This window comes from Nannospalax galili, unplaced genomic scaffold, assembly GCF_000622305.1.
Source record: "Nannospalax galili isolate Female #2095 unplaced genomic scaffold, S.galili_v1.0 scaffold243, whole genome shotgun sequence".
In the NCBI taxonomy this organism is placed as follows: Eukaryota; Metazoa; Chordata; class Mammalia; order Rodentia; family Spalacidae; genus Nannospalax; species Nannospalax galili.
In genome coordinates this window covers 4,621,059-4,645,262 of record NW_008353490.1, presented here as the reverse complement: position 1 = coordinate 4,645,262, position 24,204 = coordinate 4,621,059, and the positions used below count along the sequence as shown (strand labels likewise).

The following is a 24,204-nucleotide window of genomic DNA, read 5'->3' as shown; positions in this document are numbered from 1 at the left end:
CATCACAGGCTGTCTGTCTCAGGGAACGCTGAAAGTGAAATGTTCCATTGAGAGGCTGTGCTCAGTATTACTCAGGATGCTGAGCAATGGATACTGCTATACATAGATGCTTTGTGATGCATCACTGGCCAATCAGTTCACAGCACTGGCTTGCACTGATTCTAAGATGGTTCATAGGTGCATTTTGATTGTGAGAGAATGCAAGGGAAAAAGGTAGACTGTGATATCATTTAATAAAACCTGCCACTACCTCCCTACACAGCACACTCCCAAATTTTGGAGAGGAGGAATGAAGAAGGAAGGGAAGGGGGAGGGAGAGGAGGAGGAGGAGGAGGGGGAGAACAACAGGGGAGGAGGAGGAAGATGAGGACAGGGAAAAGGTGAAGAGAGGATGAAGATGAGGATGCTGCTGCTGAAAAATTTCTCTGAAAAATAAAATGTATTTCATGAGTACTTCAGTTATAGATGTACATATACACACATATACATTTGTGTACATATACATTTAAGTATATTTGACTTACAAGAACAGATATGTATATTTAAGGTACACGACATGCTGATTTGACAGATTGTATGACAATCACAGTCAAATTAATTTTCTTAGTCCATTTTATGCTGCTGTAAGAGTACCAGACATTGAGGGATCTGCACTTTTGTACATCATCATACCATGGTAGAAGGCAGAAGGGCAGTATTGTGTGGATATACAAGGAGAGGGGACAGGCTGGGAAGGGAAAGGAAGGGAGAAGAGAGGGCGGGAGGAAGGAAGCAAGGAAAGAAGGAGGAAGAGAAGAAAGGGGGGGAGAGGAGAGATTGAGAGAGAGAGAGAGGCTGAACTTATCATCTTGTTTTGGAAACTTCCTCCTCCTATGTCTAACCACTTCCTGTAATAGCATTGATCTGTTCACCAGGGAAGATCTCTTAAAGGTCCCACCACTCCAACTTGCATTAGGGATTGCATTTCCAACACATTAACCTATAGCATTAATGAATGCTGATCACCACTCATGATACACTAGACCCCCCCAGAAAATGTGCTCACAGACCAGCACCTCCTATTTTCCCCAACCTTCAGCCTTTGGCAATTGCCCTCATACTTTGTTTCTGTGAGTTCAACTTTTTAAAAAAGATTCCAAATATAACTGAAATAATATGGTGTATTTCTATGTCTAGATTAGTTTCACTTAGCATAAAGGACTGCAAGTTCATCTACACTATTGAGAACGGCAAGTTTCTTCTTTTTATGACCAAATAATATTCCGGTGTATGTGTGTACATTTATTTACACTTTCTTCATCCATTCACTTGTTGGTAGACATTTAGGTTATTGCCATAGGTGACTGTTGTGAAGAGTGTAATGAACAGCTGAGTGCAGAAATCTCTTTGAGATATAATTTTGTTCCATCAGATACATAGAAACGGAACAACTGGATCATGTTAGTTCTCTTTCTCTGCCTTGAGGACCCTCCACACTGCTTTCTATAATGGATATATCAGTTTACATCATGGCAGAGTGCCAGAATTCCCTCTCCACAGCCTCATCTGCTGTCACTCTTTGTCTTTTTCATAACAGCCACCCTAATAGATAGCTGATAGCTTTGTAGCTTGCATTTCCCTGACAATTCTGATGTGCGCCATCTCTTCAGGTCCTTGGTGGCCATTTCTATGTCTCCTCTTCCTCTCCCCGCCTCCTCCTCCTCCTTCTTCTTCCGACTGGGTCTCCCTGCAGCCCCAGCTGACCCAGAATTTGCTATGTAGACCAGTGTGCTGGACAGCTTTAGTTGTCAACTTGACACACCTGGGTAGAGGGAATCGCAGTTGAGGAATTATCTTAACTGGATTGGCCTGTGGCCATATCTGTGGGACATTTTGATTGTTGAGTGATGTGGGAGAGCCCAGCCGACTGTGGGCAGTGCCATCCCTGGGCAGGTGGTCTTATGTTGTATAAGAAAGCAGGCTGAGCACAGGCCAAAAGAGTAAGCCAGTAAGCAGCTATCCTCCATGGTCTGTGCTCCAGACTCCTGCCCTGACTTCCCTCAGTGATGAACTGTCCTCCCCAAGTTGGTTTTTGTCAGTGTTTTCATCACAGCATTACAAAGACAACCAGGCTGGCCTCTATCTCAGAGATTGGCCTGCCTCTGCCTCCTGAGTGCTGAGATTAAAAGCATGCACCACCATGCCTGGCTTGTATGTTTTCTTTAGGAAAAATTTTCTATTTTGTTCCTTGGTCCATTTAAAAATTTTCTTTCTTTTTGCTATTGTGTTCCTTATTTTGGAAGTTAACCCTTCATCAGATATGTGGCTTACAAATATTTTTCATATTCCATAGGTTATCTTTTCCTTTTGTTGACCGCATCCTTTGCTGAGCAGATTTTTAGTCTGATGTAGTTTCAGTTGTTAATTTTTGCCTCAAACGACAGAGGAACCACCACCCCAGCCACCGTGGATTTTCTGTGTTTTACATGAAGGACCAAAGCATGAGAATTCCTGGTGAAGTCTTCATTTTTGTGGCTGTAGCAGTCTAGCCTGTAGTAGCCTATAGTAGTCTAGCGTGCACTAATTAACACACTGTCTTTGGGCATTCCTGATACCACTTGTTCTGACCCAGATTCCAGCAAGTGGTAAGGACAGAATGAATTTGACTTTCTCCAGATCATGCAGAGAGCCTTTGGGTCACAAAAGCTTTCTCTTCTCAGTATAGGATGAGCTTCCAATATCCAAAAGGGGGAGAGACTCCACCAACGGAACAATTTCTTCTGGAAGCTTTGTTGAGGAATGTTGGCCATTTCATTTCAACACAGAATAAAGCTTTTCTCTCCTCACTAGACACAAGAATTCAACAGCACAGAACCTGAAAGTATAATGTTTGGGTCATACCAGCAGGTCCAATGATTGTCTTTTTGAGACACACATCCCTGAGAGGACAAATGGGGACAGCAATGGGGGTGGTTAAGACATCAGGCTCCTGAAGATGTCCCGGAGATGACTCCAGGGTAGAGGGGGACAAGGGAAATGCAAGTCCTAAAACTTAGAGCTGAAATTGAGAGTTCTATCACTTCCATTCAATGCTTGTTATGAAAGGCTCCAGTTTCTGACCTGAGTCAAGAAAGCAAGATGGACAAAATAGAAACTCATGGTAAGTAAATCTGGTATTTTAAAATATAGGGCTGAGGATGTGGTTCAGTTGGTAGAGTGCTTGCCTAGCACGCACGAAGTCCTGGGCTTGATCCCAAGCACTTTATGAACCAGGAGGGGTGGTATATGCCTGTAATCGCCAACACTTGGGAGGTTGAGATACAAGGTTATGCTTGGATATATAATGAGTTTGAGACTAGCCTTGAGACTGTCTCAAAGATAATAAAAATTAAATGCTATCTATGAAGACAAGAACACTCTCTAAAGCAGCCATTGGAGAACCAAGAACTGCGTCCTTGTAGATATGTGCTGCCAGTGAAACTGGAACCAGGAACCTGGTTTGCCCACAAGGGCATAGTGGCTACACTGGATGCCAATGGCTTCTGCTGACATAGTCAAGGGCCTTGGCAAGACATACCCTTGTGTATAGCTTTTCCTGGCTTCAAAGGTGGCAGACTTCTAGCAACTGTCAGGGCTCACTACTGCAACTTCTCTGCCAGATCCTGGGCCATGGTCATGCCTTTGCCAGCAAGGTCTGACCCGGGCTCTGAGGATGGGCTCTTCCTTGGGTGCAGAATCTCAGAACAGTGACTGCTTCATGCCCAACTCTGGGACTCTACACAACTACCAATCTTATTTTTAAATTTTATTTGTTTGTTTATTTATTTAGTCTTTTTGAGACAGGGTCTCCCTGTAGAGATCCGCCTGCCTCTGCCTCCAAGTGCTAGGATTAAAGGCGTGTGCCACCACACCTGGCACCAATCTTATTTTAACTAACTAGCATCTGTTGGGGTTTCTGGAGGTAGATTCTGTAGTTCTCTAGGAGTAAAAGCCAAAAGAAAACATTTCTTCTGCTTGTGAAGGAGTGGAGAGGTGGTACAGCAAGCACCAATGATACCAGGTGAGCCCCTGGGTACTAGGTCCAGCATCCCTTCTCTTTGAAATGATACTAGACTTACAGAAAGGTTGTAAAAGTAGTTAAGTCTCTATGCATACTTCACAAGCTAGCGTTCTAAGATAACCAAGATCAAAATGAAGAAATTAACATGAGTACAACATGAGTTAAACCTCATTTATATTCTGCAGGCTGGGTGTATCTGACATTTTCTTGTAATCAGCCTGAAGTCCCCAAAGCTGATGTGTCCTTCTCAGGGCAGTGTTTAAAGGGTACGGGATGGGGATGGGCATTACCTCCGATGTTCACTTTGCTCACCTGGCCCAGGTGTCTATCAGGCTTCTTCACTCTAAAGTCACTGGGTTTTCCCTGGGGACCAAGGTCTTGGGGAGACACTTGTAGGCTACGCAAATATCCTGAACTTAAGCATTTTTAGTGCATGTGGTGGGGACCCCACCTGTAGCAGCTGTGACCCAGTGGGGATTTTCCTTTTCCTTTACTCCTACATTGATGAATGGGAATTCTTCAGAAGAGTCTCTGCTTACACTATAGACCAAGCTAGCCTTGAACTGATGGCAACCACCCTGCCTCAGCCTCATGAACCACTAGCATCATCATTTCCCTGCTCTAGCTAGTCCATGGCAGTTGTGTGCTCTCAGGTTGGCTCCTACATCTCTGTCATTATCTTCCACAAGACACTTCCAGCTCATCTCTCCCATCATCCCTACCCAAGTCCTGGGAACTTTCTAAAAATTTTTCAAAAAAGTTTGATGTGGAGGTGTGTGGGGGTGGGGGGTGAGGTGTTGGGGGAGCTACTCAAGGGGTGAACATAAGTCTTCTGTTCTGGGCACTGACCACCACCATTCACTATGAGGTGACAGTTACCAGACACTACCCAACAGACAGACACATGTGTACCCCAGCCCCAAGCATGTCAGAGTGCAGCAGTCGCCCCACTGAGGCTCATTGTCACCTTTATTAGCAGCTCAGAGATGGATCAGTGCTTCCACTATGACTGCTAGGACAGGTTCTGAGAGACTGCAAGAGGGGACACCAGTGATGGTCATCCAAGGTCTTGAGAAGGGACAGAATTATGGCCCAGTGAGGGGTCACCACGGTGCTGCTGTGACATAGCAAGCCCCTGAGTACTTTCATTTCCTTCCTGGATATCCCAAGTGAGTCTGTCTCACTTGAGATAGAAGGTGGAGAGCAGCTAGCCCTGTGCACCCCAAGTCCATGACGATCAGCAATTCCTATGGACCTGAAGCTTTTGGCTGCTTTCTGGAAGTGAAGTCACACTGGTCACCTCTGAGAAACCCCCAGGGAGCCACTTAGCTGGACTAATAAACCCCCAGGACTAATCACTGCCAAATGCCTGAACAGCTGACCAACCCTTCTGACAGCTGGAGGCACTGTGTCCATTCCTGCAAGTCTGCCTGTGACCTGTGAAAGAGATGGGGAGGGGGGGAGTCCATATTCCCAAGAAAGTTGGAAGTTGGGCATAGGGTAGATTCTTTCTGGACAGATGCTGCATTCTGTGGAAAAATGGACCTCTTAGTCCTTCAGCTGAGATACCTCATACAGGTACGCCGCCAGCATCTTGGTTCCTTCTATGTAGTTGTGCCTAATAGAGAGAAAAACCAGCTGTTGGCTGCTGTCCAAGGAGTCAGTGCCCTGTGGTGGCTCCTCCTACTGCTGTCTTTAGGGAGCATCCCACCCACTTTGGAGTGTGGTTTGCCTTTAGAATTAGCCTCATGGGTTTTCAGTGTGACACCTCTCCCTCCCCTATCCCCACTCCTGGAACCAGTCCTGGTCTTGGTTTAGGGTTTTTGTCTCACCTGGTGCCTCAGGAATGAAAGGTTTATCTCAAGACCAGGTCTCTACTCCATAGCCCAGTAACTAGGTCTCTGCCTCCCTGACTTTTCATATTGGGTCTCTATAATGTCCTAGCCAGATTTTATTCTGCTGGTCCAAGGAGAGGTCTTTCCTTCCTGTCTTTCTCAGCTTCTACATAGCTAGATGCTGCTTCCCACACCACCTGCCTGGGTTCTTCCTTACTGCCAATCAGAGGCTTCCTCCATCCTACAGGCTAGAGGAAGCTTGAGAGCTAGTGACAATACTGTAACTTTTCAAAGGGAGAAGCAGAGAGGGCTTTATGGGTTGTATGAAGAAAGCAACAAACAGAGACTGCTGTACGAACCCTGTTTTCCAACTGTCACCAATGCCTTATGCCTGCCTCCTGTCAGTTCTTACCACTGAACCCAAATGGGAAGAAGGGGGTAAGTCACAGACCCGCTACCTGCTTGCTTTTAAGCTGCAAGGAGAAGTTAGAGGATCCAACTTGGTCCTAGACTCCGGGCTCCAGAGTCTTACCTGTTGAGCTTTTCATTCTGGGAGTGGGCACCATCATCTGCTGACCCTACTGGCAACAGCATGACATTCTTGCCTGTGGCCTCCTGAAAGGTCAAAGTCACAGGAATACTGCCACCTTCCCTGGTCAAGTCTGGTTCAACACCAAATACTGGGGAAAATAAAATAAGAGAAATGCTGAACTTTGGGCTCTGGAGGCTAGAGTGCTGCCTCACAGTCACCACTTAGCAGCACTTAGTCCAGACCCTGGGGATGGCAACCCCGATCCTAGTCTACACTTGAGCCTTCCTCACAGGACAGCACAGCACAGCACAGCACAGCACAGAAGACACAGCCTAGTGTACAACTAGCTACAACAGAGTCCTCAGACATGCTCAGGGAACTGGTATCTATCTCCAAAGGGCAGCCAACCTGTTTTCAGGGCTCTTCTTCCAGCCAGGTAATGAGGATGGTTGAAGTCAGATACCCACGGCTTCCCACCATGGCCCATGTACACCTTGAACTTGTTAGGGCTGTGCAGTTCAGCAAACTTCTTAGTCAAGTAGCTTGAAACCTAAACCGAAAACAGAAGATACACACGATGTGTTCTGCTTGGCATTTGACTCAATGCTAGGGATCGACAGTGGTCTACACAGGTCTACAATGCATCTAGAGTTTACAAAGGGTCTATGATGAGCCTCATTTTCTGCTGCTGAATACTCACATGCATAGTCACAGCAGCAAGAAAGGAAATCTAAGCAAGTGAGTTACTGGGGCGGGGGGGTCACTATGCATGGCATCATCCCACAGGTTAGGGCCCTAGACTGAATAAAAAGGAAGAAAGAAAGCTAGCTGAGCACCAGCATTCACCTCTCTCTGCTACCTGACTGAGGAACAATGTGACGACCTGCCTCATGCTCCTCTCCTGCTACTATGACTTCTCTGCCACCATGGCCTACACCCTTAACTGTGAGTCAAAACAAACTCTTTCGTCATTTTTGCCAAGTGTTTTGTCACAGCAACAAGCAAAGTCACTAATATATCACTCTAGACTCCATTTTGTTTTTGAAGACAGGCCTTTGTGGGAGCAATTAGGATTAACAGTCATTGGTATGGGGCTTGAATGAATGTGATTAGTCTTCTTTTAAGAAGGGGCCTCCGTGGCTATCCCATCATGGAAGCATAGCAAGAGGCCATCTGTACTACCTGTAAGCCTAGGGTGGTCCTCCAGACACTGCTTGCTGGTACTTTGATCTTGGACTTTCAGCACCCAAAAGTGTCAAAAATATGTTTCTGTGATTTAAGCTACCTAGTATGTGGGTTTTTAGTGTGGTAACTCAAGCAGACCAATAAACTTCATAAAACTGATCACAAGCTAAATTTTACTTAGCTGTAAAATGGACATGGGAGGTCGATGTGGGGATGCACACCTGCCATCCTAGCACTCAGGAAGTGGAGGCAGGAGGATGATGAGTTCTGGGCTACATAGTAAGACTCTGTCTCAAAAAAAAAAGGGGGGTGGGGTGGGGAGAGGAGTGGATCCAGATGTGTGGCTTTAAAATGAATCTCATTTATCATGTGGAGAAGAGGCCTCAGTGTCCTCTTCCCAATAGGGAAGGCTCCAACTCACCAAGAAGTTTCCCTAAACACAAGGGTGTCTGCTTTGTGAGCCTTGCTGACCTGCAGCTACTGGCCTCTCCCTTCTACTCCTCACCACCACCGGTGGCTCTCTGGGACTGTAGGTTAACATGTGGCCCCAAGTAAGCATGTGCCCTGTATCCTTGGGGTGAGGTCAGAGGTTAAAGTTTCACATGCCTCAGCAGTATAAAGGTCAGTTATGTATGAGGCTTGTTCATATAGCCTTTATCTCTCACAGGCTTCTGCCCTGATTATTCCAGCAAGTGTTGAGTGGGTAAGAGCCATGAGCTGGGGACATGCAGGGTCTAGGCTTCTGCCTAGGTGAACGTTCTTGCTCCTGTAAGTCTGACAACACAGCATCCCTGCCACACATACTCCCTATCTCTACCCACATGCCTTGCCTCCAATCAGGCCTCGCATCCCCACATACCTGCTCGCTGACTACTTCCGGAATCATGTCTGGCACTAGCCTGATGGAGAACTTGCCCACCACCTTCCTGGGAATCACGGTCTTGGCCCCTGATCCAGAGAAGGCCCCTTCAATGCCGTGGAGGGAGAGGGATGGGTATCGCCAGCGGTGCATCAGGATGTCTTTCTGCAGAGGCATGGCAGAGGGTCAAGTGCAGCCTTGTCTGCTTACTGAGGAGACAGAAGACACTGGGAAGGCAGCTTCTCTTAGACAGGGTCTGTCAGGACCCTGACAGTCACAGAAGGAGGTATGAACACAAACATGGGGACCCCTACTCAGTAGGGTTGGTCAGGGCCCACTTAATGTACTGGAATTGCTGCCACATACCCTAAAGGAGGGCTGTGTGGCCTCCAGTGTCCAAACAGACCGATATGTCTCTGTTCCTCTGCCAGCTCTTGTCAGATGGAGCATAGGCTCCCACAGGCCTCTAACTGGGCCCAACCTCTTCCTTTAGTTGTGCCCAGCCTGGCCCTTGGTATGACTGTCTCCAGATCCTTTGTCTCTGGGAAACACAAGAGCCCAGCCTGGCCTATTCCTCTCATGCCGTATTCCTAGGGCCTAGAACAACCTGATGAAAGAGTCTGTTAACATTGACTCCATGTTAAATTGATGGCCACACTTCCTAAGACAAGAAATGAACTAAAAGTTTCCCTTAATGGTTAAGTAAACACTGTAAATAGCTTCTGCCTTCACACTTGGCTTAACGAATCTCTGGACCTTGTGGGAAGAAGGTGGCCCATACACCCAAACAGAGTAAAGACCACCTGCATCAGGACAAGTCTGTTCTGCGGATCTCTCCAAGCTGGTCAAAAGTGGATCCTGACATCTGAAAACCCTAAGTGCTCCTAACCTGCCACATCCTGCTTTCTGATGACTAGTGTGCACACACTCCCTCCCAGGATGAACCAGACATGGAATGTAATTAAAGTCTGGTGGGCACACGCCTGTCACAGGGTGGGGAATGCAGGGCACCTTGCAGTTGTGCAGGAGGGTCTCGGCTCCCACATCCTTGGCGAACTCCTCCATGTCAAAGTCGATGTGGTCATAGAGCTCACATTCCTCATCAGTCACAGGGGCCACAGCCTCGTTGATGCCAGGAATGAGGATTTTCCCCTTCTTGTCTATCAGACAGCCTGGAGGAAGAGGCAGAAGGTGGAAATACTCACATGAGGCTGTTCCCAGTGGTCTGGACTCTAGGAAGTCAGGCCCCAGGGAAATCCATGGCACACATTCTGGCTATGTGACAGCAGCAGGAGCCAAGAATACCAGGAACACTGGCTCCAGGTACCTTCTGCCAGTAATTCAGTTAATTATCATGATAACCCCAAGGAGGTGAGCAGGACCACCTTCATTCCTATTTTTCAGAGTGATTAAGGGGCAGCTGGAGTGCATAAGTTATCTCAGTCATTAACCTGGACCAAGCAGCCTGCTCCAAGCAGGTACACTCTAAAATCCCACATTAGACAATGTTTCTTTACAAGGCACATTTCATAAGAAACGAGGTGCTCTTAAACTGATGAGGGAACCTGAGACAGAGACTAACCCCAGATACAATGCTACCTCACCTGTGACAGCCCTTTTCCTCCAGGGAGGAAAAAGGAGGTGACAGCGCTACATGGGAGGCAATAGCTCTCCTTATCTTAAGCTACTGAATGCCTGCAATATAAATTGTGGTTCTTGTTCTCTAGAAGCTGACCAAGAAGGGGGAAACTAGGTGTTGTCATTTGGAACCGACCAAAGCAGATGCCCTCTGAGAGATGTAAAACACCGTGTCAAGAAGTAAAGGATCAAAGCATCCAGGGGTTCAAAGGGACAGGCTGGGCAGGACCTGGGGGCATCCCACTGGGGCTGGGGGCAGTTCAACAGTTGGTGGCAGGGTATTGGTACAGACTCAAGAAGAACAGGAGGAAGACGGGGCCCTTTAAAGAAGAAAACAATACCCAGAGGGAGGGAACTTGATTAGAAACAAAGCAGAACTGACTGGCTCATAAAGGATCCTGAAACACACCAAGCATCAACTATAGATAGCCTAGTGACAGAGTGCTGACCTATGGAATGCCAACCCTGAGCTCACCCATCAATGAAATGAGATCCGTCATGGCCTCGTGCACTGACCCGCCATACACCCCAGAATGGAGGTCTTTGTCACTGCATTCCACCTAGGCAGAAACAAAGAACACTTTATTTGGCATCTTAGCAGGAGCTTATTTTTATCTTGTGACACTGCATTGAACAAAGAATAAAGACCAATGATTTTCCAAATCAAAATCTGCTCCCTTAAGGAACAAAGCAAGGTGTTTTCTAATTAGAAAATTCAGAGATCCAGTAGACTCCTGGACTGTAGGCACTAGGGAGGCTAACTACAGAAAATTGAGAATGCTGGCCATAGGTATGGGGGACTCTCTGTAGCACTGATAGCCTTTTCCAAAGGAAGGCTAGATCTCTGTCATTTCAGAGACCCTGTACGTATTTCCTGAGAGACTAAAACCCAACATAAAGCATGACCCCATCAACACAGACCCTGAGGACCTCATTTAGACCCACTTACTACGGACTAGTGTTGTAACCACATGAGACAAGGGAACCACAGTATGCTTAGACTCCCATCTATAAAGGGAAATGGGAAGCTACTCCCTGCCAGTACCAAAGTTATACCTGTAACATGTGTTTAGAACTATGCCTAGGTGAGTGCTCAGCACAGCAATGGTCATGAGTTCTGCCCTGATGATGCTCATCATCACAGAAGATGATCTCCATCAGCAAGTGGCAGAGTTTGTGCCATACCCTTGCTTCGGCCTGTGTTCATCTGAAGCAATCTCCACTCCCTCAAGGTAACTAAGTCATGAGATGAGAACTTACATGCTCAATAGGTTTTTACTTTTCTTTTAAAATATTTATTTGTATTTTATGTGTATGAATGTTTGCCTGAATGTATGTATGTGTACTGTGTCCATTCCTGGTGACCTTGGAGGCCAGAAGAGGGTGTTGGATCCTTTGGAACTAGAGTTACAGATCCTGTGAGCTGCTATATGGGTGCTAGGAACTAACAGAGCCTGGGTCCTGCTCTTAACCACTGAGCCTCTCTCTAGCCCCCAGGTTTTAACTTTGAGAGGAAGGGTTTCTCAAGTGCTTCATATATGTCTAAGTCTTCTTAAAAGGATTAGCATTTGGTCTCTTATCAACTGCTCAAATATAATATCACAGATAATATTGTCTTAGTTTGACACTGCCATGAAACTGACTTCTGATCTCAGAAGTACCACTGTCCATGCCTGGGATATTAGGATGACTTATGGAACCCAAGAAGGGGCCCTGGGTGAGCTCTAAGCTCCTCCTTCATGTCTGATTGACTTCTGGGTACTGGCCTAAGTCAGGGCACAGAAAAGGAGGCTTAGGGGTTATCTAGAAACAAAGCAAAGCTTGTGGGACTCAGCCCGTACCTCAATGAAGAAGTAGCAAATGCCCCTGAGGCCATATGTGATGCAGGGCTTATTCTTCCCCAGCCAATAATTGTCCGAAATGCAGACATAGTCCACATCTTTGAAGAATGTGTCTTTCTGGGCAAAAATTAGTTCATCTAGGCCTTCAGAGCCAGATTCCTCCATGCCTTCCAGGCAGAATCTCACGTTGACAGGAACCTCCTGAGACAGGGACATAGCAGGACAGTCAATTTCTTTATCTTCCTTGCAGAAGTGACACATACAAAACTGCTTTGAAGTTTAGTTTCAAATACCAGTCCCCCTCCAGCACTGGCCTGTGGGAGTACCAGGGTCAGAAGGAAGAGCCCCGCATCATGTCCCACAGAGGGATCTCTGCAACCACAGTGAGCCAGTGAGTGTAGGGGAAGTCATGAGAGAGGGAAAGAGACAACAAATATTGGCCTCAAGTGCATAGCTGTGTCTTCACTGTCATTGTGAGGAAGAATGAGACCTTTCCTGAACTGAGGCCTCCCACCATGCCAGCACCACCCCATACCACCTTTCCCAAGGTGCTTGGTGGGAATTTCAGTACAGCATTGGAATCTGGATCAAGTTCTCTGGATAATTTTCTCAGTGCTCTCCCAGCTCCACAGGGTGAGGCAGGTAGCCTATCCATAGATGGAAAAAGGAAGCGCTATACACAAGCTAGGTGACATGCTAGAGGCTACACATGAGACAGGAACCCAAAGATAGACTGAAGTCTACCAACTCTCAGTCCACACCTATCCCTGACAATAATAACAGCACCTCCCCTCTGCTCCTCTTCTGCCCCAAGTGAAATCATCCCCCAAGATCTCAAACAGGTAGGTATAAACTGTCTAGACAGCATGATCACACTCAAGTTAAAAACCAACAAAAACCTGGGTAGGGAACAAAATACCAACAGGTATTTGAAGGTTAAGATTCTAGCATTGTTTTTTTTCTATTTTCTATATCAACTTTGAACTCTGGGGGAAAAAAATTAAAAAAAAAACAAAAACAAAAAAACCACACCTGAAACAAAGAACACTTATTGTTAGAATATAAACCACACTAAGAAAGGAATTTTCCCAGCATCACAAAGTCTGTTACATTCCAGCAAGGGACCAGCCTCATGGGTACAGTCAAAGGTTGAAAATGTGATTGGCGAATCATGCCTGTAATCCCAGCACTTGGAAGCTGATGTGGGAGGACTACAGGAGTTCAAGGTTAGCCTGGGCTACCTAACAAGACTCTGTCTCAAACAAACAAGACCATCAAAAATCCACATTTGGAGCTGGAGATGCAGCTTGGTGGTATAGCACTTCCCTAGCATGCATGAGGCCCTGGGTTTGATCCCTAGCAGAAAGAAAGGAAAGAGAAAGATCACATTCCAGGCTGGGTGTGGCAGCGCATGCCTTTAATCCCAGCACTCCAGAGGCAGAGGCAGGCAGATCTTTGTGAGTTTGAGTGAGGCCAGCCTGGTCTACATAGTGAGTTCCAGGCCACATGGACTTACAAGGAGACTCTGTCTCAAAAAAAAAAAAAAAAAGATTACATTCCATGTGTTGGCAAGAGTCTTGCAGAGTAGTCAGTCTGACCTTTGAGCATCTTCAAGACAAAAACTGTTTAATGTTTTCTAGAGCCGAAAACTGCTTCACGCTTCCACCTGAGTTACCTGTGCTGACCAAGGCTGTGGAGTTTGTTTTCTCCTACCTAGTAATCTTTATAGTACTGCTCTCAGGACCAAGTCAGCAAGCACAATCTGATGTGGGGTGTACCTGGCCAGTCTTCTGATAGGCTTCAAGGGCGTTCATCCAGCCAGCCACTGGCCCCTTATCATCTGTTGAGCCTCTCCCATACAACTTGCCTGGAACAGCAATCAGCAGATTCAGTTACAAGACAATGAAATCCAAAAGAGCCTATCTCAAGTAAACATCTGATAATAACTGTACAACCACACACAGCTGTCCTGGGGAAGGAAGACTTTTTCTACAACAGAAGCCCTCTCCATCCAACCTAGTGGTTAAAACTCAGAGTATTCACTGTAACCCAAAAGCCAATCACATGGGTACCTCTGGTTAACCCTTCCCTTTCACAGAAATTTTGAGGGCCAGGATTCCTAAAGAGTCAGGGCAGAGATTTGCCATTCAGCTATAGGAGATCCCTATAGGGAGTTAGCCCTTTAAAACTTATTTACCCATAGCAGCTGGCAGCAACCAAGTGGGAAGCCTGGTCACCTTGGAATCACTTGACTGTTATCACAAATGCACTACACACTCCCAATCAATTTTGACACCTAATCTTAGTCTTCTAGAGGTTTCAGGCACAGAGAAGCATGGTTGGGTCATTTTAGATCAGCTTGGGAGGTCCTCAGCATGGGAAGGGTTGGGAAGGGACTGGGGACAGCAGGGGACAGGAAAAGATAACCCTGTTTCTGATACAGATGGTGGGAAGATGATGCCATTCAAGAAGATGTGAGAGGGACTAAGGAAGAAAGCCTAGGAGTCCTAATCTAGACCTGTGAACTCACGTGTCTATAAACCACCATGCAGACATGTGGGTCCGACATTCAAAGGAATACAAATGCCCATGGACTTAAAAATGATTGTGTGTCCTAGTTACATGGTGAGGCAGACCATCTATAGGATTAAGTTTCATAAAAGATGTTGTATTAAGCAAAAATAACTTTTCAAAGACATGCTCACAATCCACACTGAGTCAGGACAGGTCTGAAGACAGACTCCACACCCAGTATTAGAGTCTGGACAGGGCTGAGGGGCAAGTTTCAAAGGAAGAAGCTTCTATATCTCGGGGACTCTCAACAGAAACAGTTTCAACTGAGAATGGAAGTGGAGCACTTTACACCTAGGCGAGTAGGAAGGACAAACAGGCCTCTAGGAGTCTGGATCCAACAGCACTGTTGGTGCCCAAAGGCAGGGCCAGAGAAAGACTGCCACCTTCCTAGTATCCCGGGGCAGGTACTAAAACCCCTGACTGTTGACTGTAAAGTGGGGAGAGTCACTGGAGGACAGGCTCTTGAGGACTGATGCAGCTTCAACACACAACAGGTATTCTGGAAAAGGTGTCAGATCAAAAGAAAGCCCAGGAGGCTCCTGCCAAGAAGGACTTGTCATGGCAAAAGGAAAACTTTCCAAGCTTTCCACAAGTGAGGCTCTTCCAGAACCCAGTCTTCAGATTTTGTTAAAAAAACAATGGGTACTGGAAAGAGAAAAACCCAGGAGAATATCAGTGATTCTATAAATGTAGTCTTAGAAATGCTTCCCCTGATGTTGAAAGTGAGCATTTCTGTGGGAAAGCATCGGGTGTCCTTACCATCCCGCTCCACTAAGGTGAAGGGCTCGCTGTCCCAGCCATCCTCCAAGGCTGCAGGCTGCACATCCAGGTGCCCATAAATGCATACTGTTTTCTTCTGGGGATCACTACCCAGCTTGCCCAGCAGAATGGGAGGAAGTGGTATCTCTGAGCCATCAGGGAGCTGAGTGGGAGGGAGCAGTGGAGGATAGTCTTGTTAATGAGCTGGGAATTTCTAGCAGCTGTCATCAAACCTACCTGGAACTTTCTTACCTGTTATCATCTATCAACCTCTGTAGAGTTTAAGGTCGCATTGTTCAACAGTCATTAATTAACATTTACTTTCCACTTGCTTTCCTATAATCCAGAAAGCATTAACGGAGTCAGAGCTACAACTAGTTTGATAAACTGCTAAAGGCTGATTTTGAAAAACATCGATATAACAAAACATTATGCAGCTTAGGTTTGGGATACTCACTTTTGAAATATGGCTAAAAACAACTACAATCTTCAACTGAATGCTGCATCTTTGAAATTCTGTATATAGACAACTAAGGTGAACAGGCCATCAACCAAGACATAAAGAAATAGAATTCACATACACTGTGCAAAATTAAGTGGTGAAAGACGCACCCCTTCTGGGCTTTGTCAAAAGGCCTTATCGGCTGTCCAGGATACTTTACTACCACCCGAATTCTCTGTCTAGAGGAGAGTGATGAAAGCAAATCAGTCTTGGATCTTCTACCTTATCAGGTCAGTGGTCACTGCCTGTGACTCTACACTGAGCCCCATGAAGACTGTGCCCATGTCCCTCCTTTATTGGTTCCTATATTGTAACAGAAAATCTTGTGATCACAACAAAGTGCTATAAGCAGGTGTCAGGGGAGGGTGTCAGCACAGGATCACATGTACTTTGTTTTGGTGGGAGGAAGGGACTGTTCTAACTAGGATGTCGCATACATATATCATACTAGAATTACTACTAGAAACTTCTAAAAAGGATTGTTTATGAAAATGTCTATTAAAAAACACATCAAGCTGGGCGTAGTATTATACACCTTTGGTCCTAGCACTTGGGAGGCAGAGGCAGGCAGATCTCTGTGAGTTTGAGGCCAGCCTGGTCTACATAGCAAGTTCCAGACCAGCCATGGCTACTGTGAGACTGTGTCTCAAGAAAACAAAACAAAAAACAAAAAACGAAAGAAAGCCATAACACACAAACTAAATTGAGTGTATTGCCATACTGCCCTGAACTTGTTAGATCTTGTCTGATAATGGTGCTAGATTAACAATTTACAATTAGGAGAAAAAATGAGCAGCAACTAAAAATGACAACCTAAGAACAACACTGGTGAGGACTGCTGAAAGTTTCTATCTCCCAACTCCAGGGCTCCTGAGCTTTCAGTATGAAGGGTACTACGGAACTTGGCAGGTGACTGGAATTCTTACAAGGATACAGGGCTTATTTTTTCAATAAACTCCACTAATAAAGTGCGACCTTATTTCTTGATACCTGGAGCTCCTAGGGTGTGGAATGTGGGGGCTGGGCTCGCACTAGATTTCATGATACCCTCCTGTAAGCCCCGAGGTGAAGAATCATTCCTTAAACTTCCTACCCTGGGCACACATGGTCTTTTCTATCACAGTGAGCTCTCAGCTGGCCCTGGCAGGAAAATGATTTTTAAACAACAACAGATATCTTTTTTTTTGGGGGGGGGGGTCTTTTTGAGACAGGGTCTCCCTGTAGCCCCAGCTGGCCTAGAATTCACTATGTAGACCAGGCTGGCCTTGACCTCACAGAGATCCCACCTGCCTCTGCCTCCCAAGTGCTGGGATTAAAGGACAAATATTTCAATTCCTTAATGAAAATGGGTGTTACCTAATTTGAAATAGTACAGTAGCTACTGTACTCTTTTATGGAGGTCTCTTTCCTAAGAAATACTCTGTAGAGTCAGTGGTAGCAGAATAGATTTATTGATTGCAATGAAAAAACCATTAAAAACAATTATCCCACCTGCCTCCCCACCCCCTTTTAAACAAAAGCAAAGACAGCAAGACATGAATGCTTCTAAAAGAAAACAACATGAGTTGGCCATGGTGGATTACACCTGTAATCCCAGTACTTGGGAGGATGAGGCAAGAGGGCTATGTTAAGTTTGAAACCAGCCTGGACCACAAAGTAAAACCTTGCCTCAAAAAACCAAAACAGCAAGAACAAAAATCCCCAAAATGAAACAAAAAAGTTAAAAAACCAGCTCTTGGCCCCAAAAGTGGGGAATTTGTTGGGAAGCTGTTAGATATCTTAACTATTAAATTTGTTGTCAGAAGAAAATCTACAAAGAGTAGTATTGAACCAGGAGTCAGGATGCCTGAATCTGAATCCTGGTTTTGCCATGAAACTACCTTGGTTCCCAGTTGCCAAACTCAAAATTCCAGGACTGTAATTTCAACTGGATACCTAACTCATCAGACAAAAGAACCAAGATAAAACAAATCTTTCACATACTGCAATATCAGAAATTTCTAAGCTTTGAAAATATACAGAATGAAGTTTCATGTGCTGGCTTACATCCATAACCCCAGCACTTGGGAGGCTGAGGGCAGGAAGATTTCCATGATTTCTATCTTAGCCTGGGCCACACAGCAAGACCCTGTCTCAAAACAGAAACACTAAAAAGCAAAACAAAAAAACTAACAAAATGGGGCTTAAAAAAAAATCAAATGAGGGGCTATAGAGATGGTTCAGAGGTGAAGAACACTGGCTGTTCTTGCAGGGACCTGGGTTTGATTCCTAGAACCTACATGGCAGCTAACAACCATCTTAACTCCAGTTCCAGGGGAATCTGATGCCCTCTTCTGATTTCTGCAGGCATTATACCACATGGGTGCACTTACATACATGCAGGCAATATACTCATACACATAAAAATAAAATGTTTAAAAAGAATCATGTGAACTGAAACAGAGGGAAAATGTACTGTAAAGTCAGATTACTTATTTAATTAGAAAGATCAGTCATTCTTACTCGCTTTACCCACAAATCTCTTATGAAGTACTTGGGATTCAGTACTTGTGAGTGGAGAGGATTTACTATTTATAATGTGACTCAGATAATGCGTAACTTCTCTGTGTGAAAGCTTAGATTTCTGGGAGGGAATTTCAGCTCTTCTTAAGAATGACCATCATATTTACTTACTCTTGAGTCACTAGTCTACAGTTGTCCTTCCTGGAAAAAATTGCTGACTATCACCAAACCTTTAGGTCAACCCAAGTGAGGCAATCATTGGATGAACCCTGGGTGTGTGCAGGCTTGTTAAGATTGAGTAGACCATCTGTAGTCAAAGGTCACAAGACCATGCAGATTCCTCCCAGCCCCCAAGGCAGAAGAGTGGGTTCCCCTTAAGATTGTGCTGATTCTACCCAGTCCCTAGGCAGAAGGGTGGTTTCCCTTTAATGCCCAGCCACGGTCTTGAGGACCTTTCATGCTAATAAACATGGAAGGGAACTGTGTTAACTTCCTTTCGGTGCTGGCCCAGCTGCTGCTCATCTTTTATTACAATACCTTTTGCTTCCCGATATCCATCAGCTCCACAGAACCCCCCAGTCTTTGGACATCAGCTGCAGCCACCTCCATCATCCTTCTGATCTCCCCTCTCTTCTCGGGCCAGGCAGACACACTCTGGATGGCCACCCATTCCTCGAGTTTCTGTTTGTGGAAAGCAGGTGGAAAGGGTTCTGAAAAGCTGTTCTTTAAGGGTAGGGAGAGGGCTCATAACTGAGTTTGAGTCACACCACCAGACTGGACCTATAGTGGCTCCACCTTGAACTTGGTGACTAGCAGTGTGGAACAGACCCATCATGCCTGCTTTTTTTTGTTTGCTTGTTTAGATTGAAAAACAACAAAACTGGCATTGGAGAGATGAGTCGAAGGTTAAGAGTACTGGCTGCTCTTCCAGAGGACCCAGGGTTCTGTAGCCAGCACCCACATAGTGGCTAACAACTGTAACTCCAGTTCCAGGGGATCCAATGCTCTCTTCTGGTATCCATAGGCACTGCATGACATGGGTACCCTTACATATACACAGGTTAAACACTCGTATAGATAAAACAACAAAATAATACTGTACCTGACCCTGTCTCAAAAAGTAATCAGAGAAAAACGCCACAATGTGTATTTTTAACTATTAAGGATATGATTATAAAATGTAAAATTTCATAAATAAGTTAATATGTGTATCTAAGAAAACTGCAAATACAAGATATCATATTACAATATTGTTATAACTCAAGTTAGCTCACTTGTCCTTCTGATAACAGCCAAGTTTTCTAAGGTATAAGTTTTAGAATGAGAAGTTGAAAGATTTTGTCTGAATTGGGTCTATCAAAAGTAAATTTAAAGTATGATTCCTTCAAATTAATATATAACAGATTAACATAGAACATTAATGAGTCACTCAGAACATGCTGAATTCAAACTGATTCTTTATAACTATCACAAGAAATCATAGCTGCAGATTAAAGAAAAATCACAAAGCTTTATTTATAGAATTCATTCTGTCAAATGATAAAAGCATAACTTTCACCATAAAGAGAAAGTGAAGAAACAGAAAGACATAACAGGTGACATTTCAATACTTGATTTAAAAGGCATAATTCTTATTAGCGTCTTGAAAGTTTCTCTGACCTGACAGGATTAAAGCAGGTTTCACTATTTCCCAGGATGAAATACCCCCTCACCTTGACATAGCGGTCTTGGTTTTCATCAATGTACTGGAAGACGGTGGTAAGGACAGACATCTTTCAGACAGAATGCCGAGCCTTGAAACTGGAGAGTGAAAGTAAAGGGTCAGACCTGCCTGCAGGCTGGGACTGAAGGGTGGTGGCCAGAGACACTGGGATCTGAACCTTGAAGTGTTCCTCCACCCTCCCTCAGAATCAGTGCATTGCGACACCAATCACAGGACTCTCCAGGAAGTGACTGCACTCCAGGGTCAAGAGCTGGGGAACCACTCTGAGCTTAGACTGATCTTTTCTTCCTTTCGCCTAAGGAAAAAAATCTTTACAAAATTGCCTGTCCAAAGACGAGGGACCCAGTGGCAATCAATTTGAAGACAACTAAAATTGGGTACTTCTCAATCACATGGATTTACTGGGCACTTGCTCTTTTTTTTTTTTTTTTTTCCTTTTTGGTTTGGCTTTGAAAGAAAGTCTCACTATGTAGCCCTGGAATTTGCTTGCTATGTAGACCAGGCTGGCCTTGAACTCACAGAGATCCACCTGCCTCTGCCTGGGCGCTGGGATTAATGGTGTGGGCCACCACGCCTGGCCGTTTTTTAAACTTTATACCTTTTTTTTTTTGAAACAGGGTCTCACTTAGCCTACGCTGGCCTTAAACTTTGGATCATCTCTCCTGCTGGGATTATAGGTGTAAGCCACCGAGCCAGGTTAATGTGGTCCTGGGGATCAAATCCAGGGCTTCTTGCATTCCAGGCAAGCACTCTAGTAACTGAGCTACAGCCCCAACTCTGAAAGCACAGGATGAACTATCCACTTTCTATTGCTAAAGAGAAAATAGTGAGACAGGGTTTCTCTGTAACCCCAGCTGGCCTCGAACTCACTATGTAGACCAGGCTGGCCTTTAACTCACAGAGATCCACTTGCCTCTGCCTCCCAAGTGCTGGGATTAAAGGTGCGTGCCACCACAATGGGCAGAAATAGTCATTTTAAAGACCTCATCAAAAATATTACAACCTGCTTCTTCAGCTGAAAACGTGCACCCAAGCTAAGGATCCGGAAAGTTTGATGAATTTGGCATCAGCCAGCTGATAATCTTAGTGACAAACTGCACTGAATTCCCTCAAGGGTCTAAGATGAGGAAGCTCCCTGTGATGGTTTGAATGAGAATGTCCCCCATAGGCTCCAAGTAGTTCTAGTTTTGTCCCCAGTTGGTAGCCCTGTTTAGGGAGGTCTTAGAAGGTGTGGTTATGCCGGAGGAAGCACATCACTGGGGGTGGGCTTGGAGAGTTCTTAAGCCTTGCCAGATTTCCAGTAGCTCTCTTGCTTCCTGTGCCTGCGTGATGATGTGAGAGCTTAACTACTGCTGTGTACCGTACTTTGAACAATATACAGTTTATACATGTATGGAAACATTGCAAGCACCACACATTCAATATCTGCATTTTCTGAGCACATTATTTTTCTCTTTTTTTCTTGAAACAGGACTTCAGGTAGACCAGGCTGACTTTGAACACAACACATAGCCAAGGATAACCTTGAACTTCTGATCCTCCTGCTTCCACCTCCCAAGTGCTAGGATTACTGGCACTCGCCACCACCACACCCAATTTATGGGATAATGGGGATAGAATCCAGAGCTTCATACAGGCTATACAAGCATTCTACCAACTGAGCTACAGCTCCAGCCTCCTGGGCACATTTTCCAGTATTTAGTTTTGAAGTCTGTGACCCTATAACTCCTTCAGCATTTTATAGAGACAAGAGAAAGTAATTCATGGAACTACTTTTAAAAGTAGGTATCAGTTGGATGTGGGGTGGATGCCTTTAATAAATGTGAAATATAAATGACTCTGGCATAGACTTTACAACTGGTGTGCCCCCCTCTTTTGTTTTTGCTTTGAGGCAGGGTCTCCTGTAGCCCTGACTAGCCTAGAATTTGCTATGTAAACCAGACTGGCCTCCATCTCACAGAGATCTGCCTGCCTCTGCCTCCTGAGGGATTGGATCAAAGGTGTATGTTAGCTTCTCCCTCTTTTTCAAGTGTCAAAACTTAGACTTGAGCACAGGTCACAAAGAACTCATCTGTGGTGAGCAAATTCATCCTGCAATGTCACCAAGTGACACAGCTGCTATGTAGTTTGAAGTGGGTACCACAAAGATGCCCGCACATGACACATGGTAAAAGAGCACTATTTCTTGATACAGATCACAGGGAAGAAGTGTTGCAGTTGTACAGCACACTGAAGTTTTCTGAGCCACGCAATGTGAAATCCCAGGGCACTTCAAATAACAAAGGTGACTGCTACAAGGGTTGGGGTGGAACTGCTAAGTTCTCAGTGCCCTTGTAGCCTTTCCTTTTCTTCAAAATCTAGCATAGTACAAGAGATATTTCTAGATCCAGAGCCAACTCACACAGCCTCAGTGACACCCGAAAGGGCATTGGAGGGAGAGTTCACAGATGCCATTTTATCAGTCCTAATAAATCAAATTCCACTACTCTTCACCAACTATGCACAGGGAAGCCACCTGTTTACATGAGATGAAATCTTACTTAGCAGGACCATCTACTACACTGGGTACTTTTCAACAATGTTCCTGGGTATTAGACTTATCTCAAACTCACTGTGGTACATTCTCATAGACTCTGTAGGTAAATTGATCAACAATCTTGTTGCTAAAGTTATTCTAAGATCTAAGGATCTGAGTTCACCTTTCAGCAAGGCCAGTAGTCCAGGCTGTTCATCTACTCCGTAGAGGCCCCAGGGAACACCAATGCAACCCCTCCCACTTAACTGTCCTAGACAAAACAGGTTAGGCCTGGCTCCACTCTCCCTCCCATTTGGTTTTGATGACTCCTGCTTCACCTCCCCCAACACCAAGGCCATCAAACTGGACTCCACTTAATAAGGTAAAAGCAGTATGGGTGAGTAGAACCAAAGCAAATGGCCTGTCAGACATAAGAAGGCCTCACTGCCTTCTCGAAGTCTGAAGTTTACGGGAAGCAGCTCCGGGACCAGAAAGCAAGAAAAAAAGTACCTGTCTTACCTGTAGCTAGAAATGGCTCTTCTTCAGTTACTTTCCTCCATACCCCACAGGGTATATTAAATGTCTGACCTTCACTAACCAGGGTTAAAATTCTCCCACTGGTCTGTTCTAGAACTCCAGCCTAAACATACCAAGAAATCCCCATTTCTTCCCTGCAAACACCGGGGACAATACAGGGTATCAGTGACAGGTCCCAAGGCAGTGTCTCCTACTAATATACGGAGTCCATGCTAGGAACTGTCCTGAGCAGAATGGTGACCCCTTCTACAAGGCCCAGGCTCTCAAGGGTTAGTACAGGGGACCAACTATCTACTTTACTTTACAAACGAGTAAACCGAAGCTGGTGAATGAATGACAGCAGGCCCGCACCAGCGAGCTGGGAACAAGGTCCAGGTGGACCCTGCCCAGGGCCTTTGCACTCAGGGCGTGTCTGGAGCCAGGCTGCGTCCTCCGCGGGCCTCTGTGTGTGGGAGTGAGGACTGCTCAGCCCTGGCTCCCTGCGACCCCTCCAGCCACAGGTTGCCACACAGGTCGGTCCCGGCGCGGAGCCGATCTGTACCGCAGAGCCGGCCGGGACCCCGGCTGACCCGGCACTCATGGGGTTCGGCCGGTCCCAGCCGGCCTCAGCAGTGGGAGAGGCTCGGGTCTCCGGAGAGGTCCCTCAGAGCCGTGGGCCAGCCTAGGGGCCTCGGGTGACTAAGGCCTCCGCTGGCCGTGCGGTCGGGATCGGTGACCGCCCAGCCTCTGCCGCTCGCGTCTGGCTGTGGCCGGAGTCTGGAGCACCTAATCGGACCAGGGCGACTCCTGCTCGCCCCGACCCTACGCCCAGGCCGCCCGGCCCAAGGCGAGCCCTCGGGGAAAGGAAGGCCGCCACAGGGTCCGCTTACCGCGCTGGTTCCGTACCACGTGTCCTCGGAGCGCCCCGCCAGCCAATGCAGGGAGCTCTGAGGTTGGCCCCGCCCCTCCCCGCCGACGCTCCTCTCCGCCAGCTAATGCGGGGGCCTCGTCGGGCTGGCGACGCCCCTCCCCCGACGCCCTGCCCCATCAGCCAATGGAAGGCCTCCTTAGACTCACCCCGCCCCGCCGACGCCCTGCCGACGCCCTGCCCCACAGGCATGGGGCGGAGCATTCAGCTGGGGTACGCTGGAAAGCGGGGTGTGTGTGTGTGTGTGTGTGTGTGT

At 46.1% G+C, this 24,204-nt stretch overlaps 1 protein-coding gene across 3 annotated transcripts; it reads right to left on the bottom strand.

Moving 5' to 3' along the window:
• Positions 1-4,990: 4,990 nt before the first annotated feature.
• Cndp2 (carnosine dipeptidase 2) lies at positions 4,991-23,987 on the bottom strand. Of its 3 annotated transcripts, none has more exons than XM_008850669.3 (12): positions 23,911-23,987; positions 19,979-20,066; positions 18,804-18,947; positions 15,263-15,425; positions 13,708-13,796; positions 11,930-12,130; positions 10,564-10,648; positions 9,462-9,622; positions 8,451-8,615; positions 6,815-6,956; positions 6,407-6,554; positions 4,991-5,657 (listed from the first exon to the last, which is right to left on the bottom strand). In XM_008850669.3, exons 2-12 carry the CDS (start codon positions 20,036-20,038, stop codon positions 5,588-5,590), a joined length of 1,428 nt encoding a protein of 475 aa, XP_008848891.1. In that variant the 5' UTR covers positions 20,039-20,066; positions 23,911-23,987; the 3' UTR covers positions 4,991-5,587. The 3 variants fall into 3 exon arrangements, with proteins under 3 accessions (XP_008848891.1, XP_008848892.1, XP_029410680.1); XM_008850670.3 differs by lacking the exon at positions 23,911-23,987 and adding an exon at positions 23,024-23,884; XM_029554820.1 differs by lacking the exon at positions 23,911-23,987 and adding an exon at positions 22,689-22,827.
• Positions 23,988-24,204: the final 217 nt, after the last annotated feature.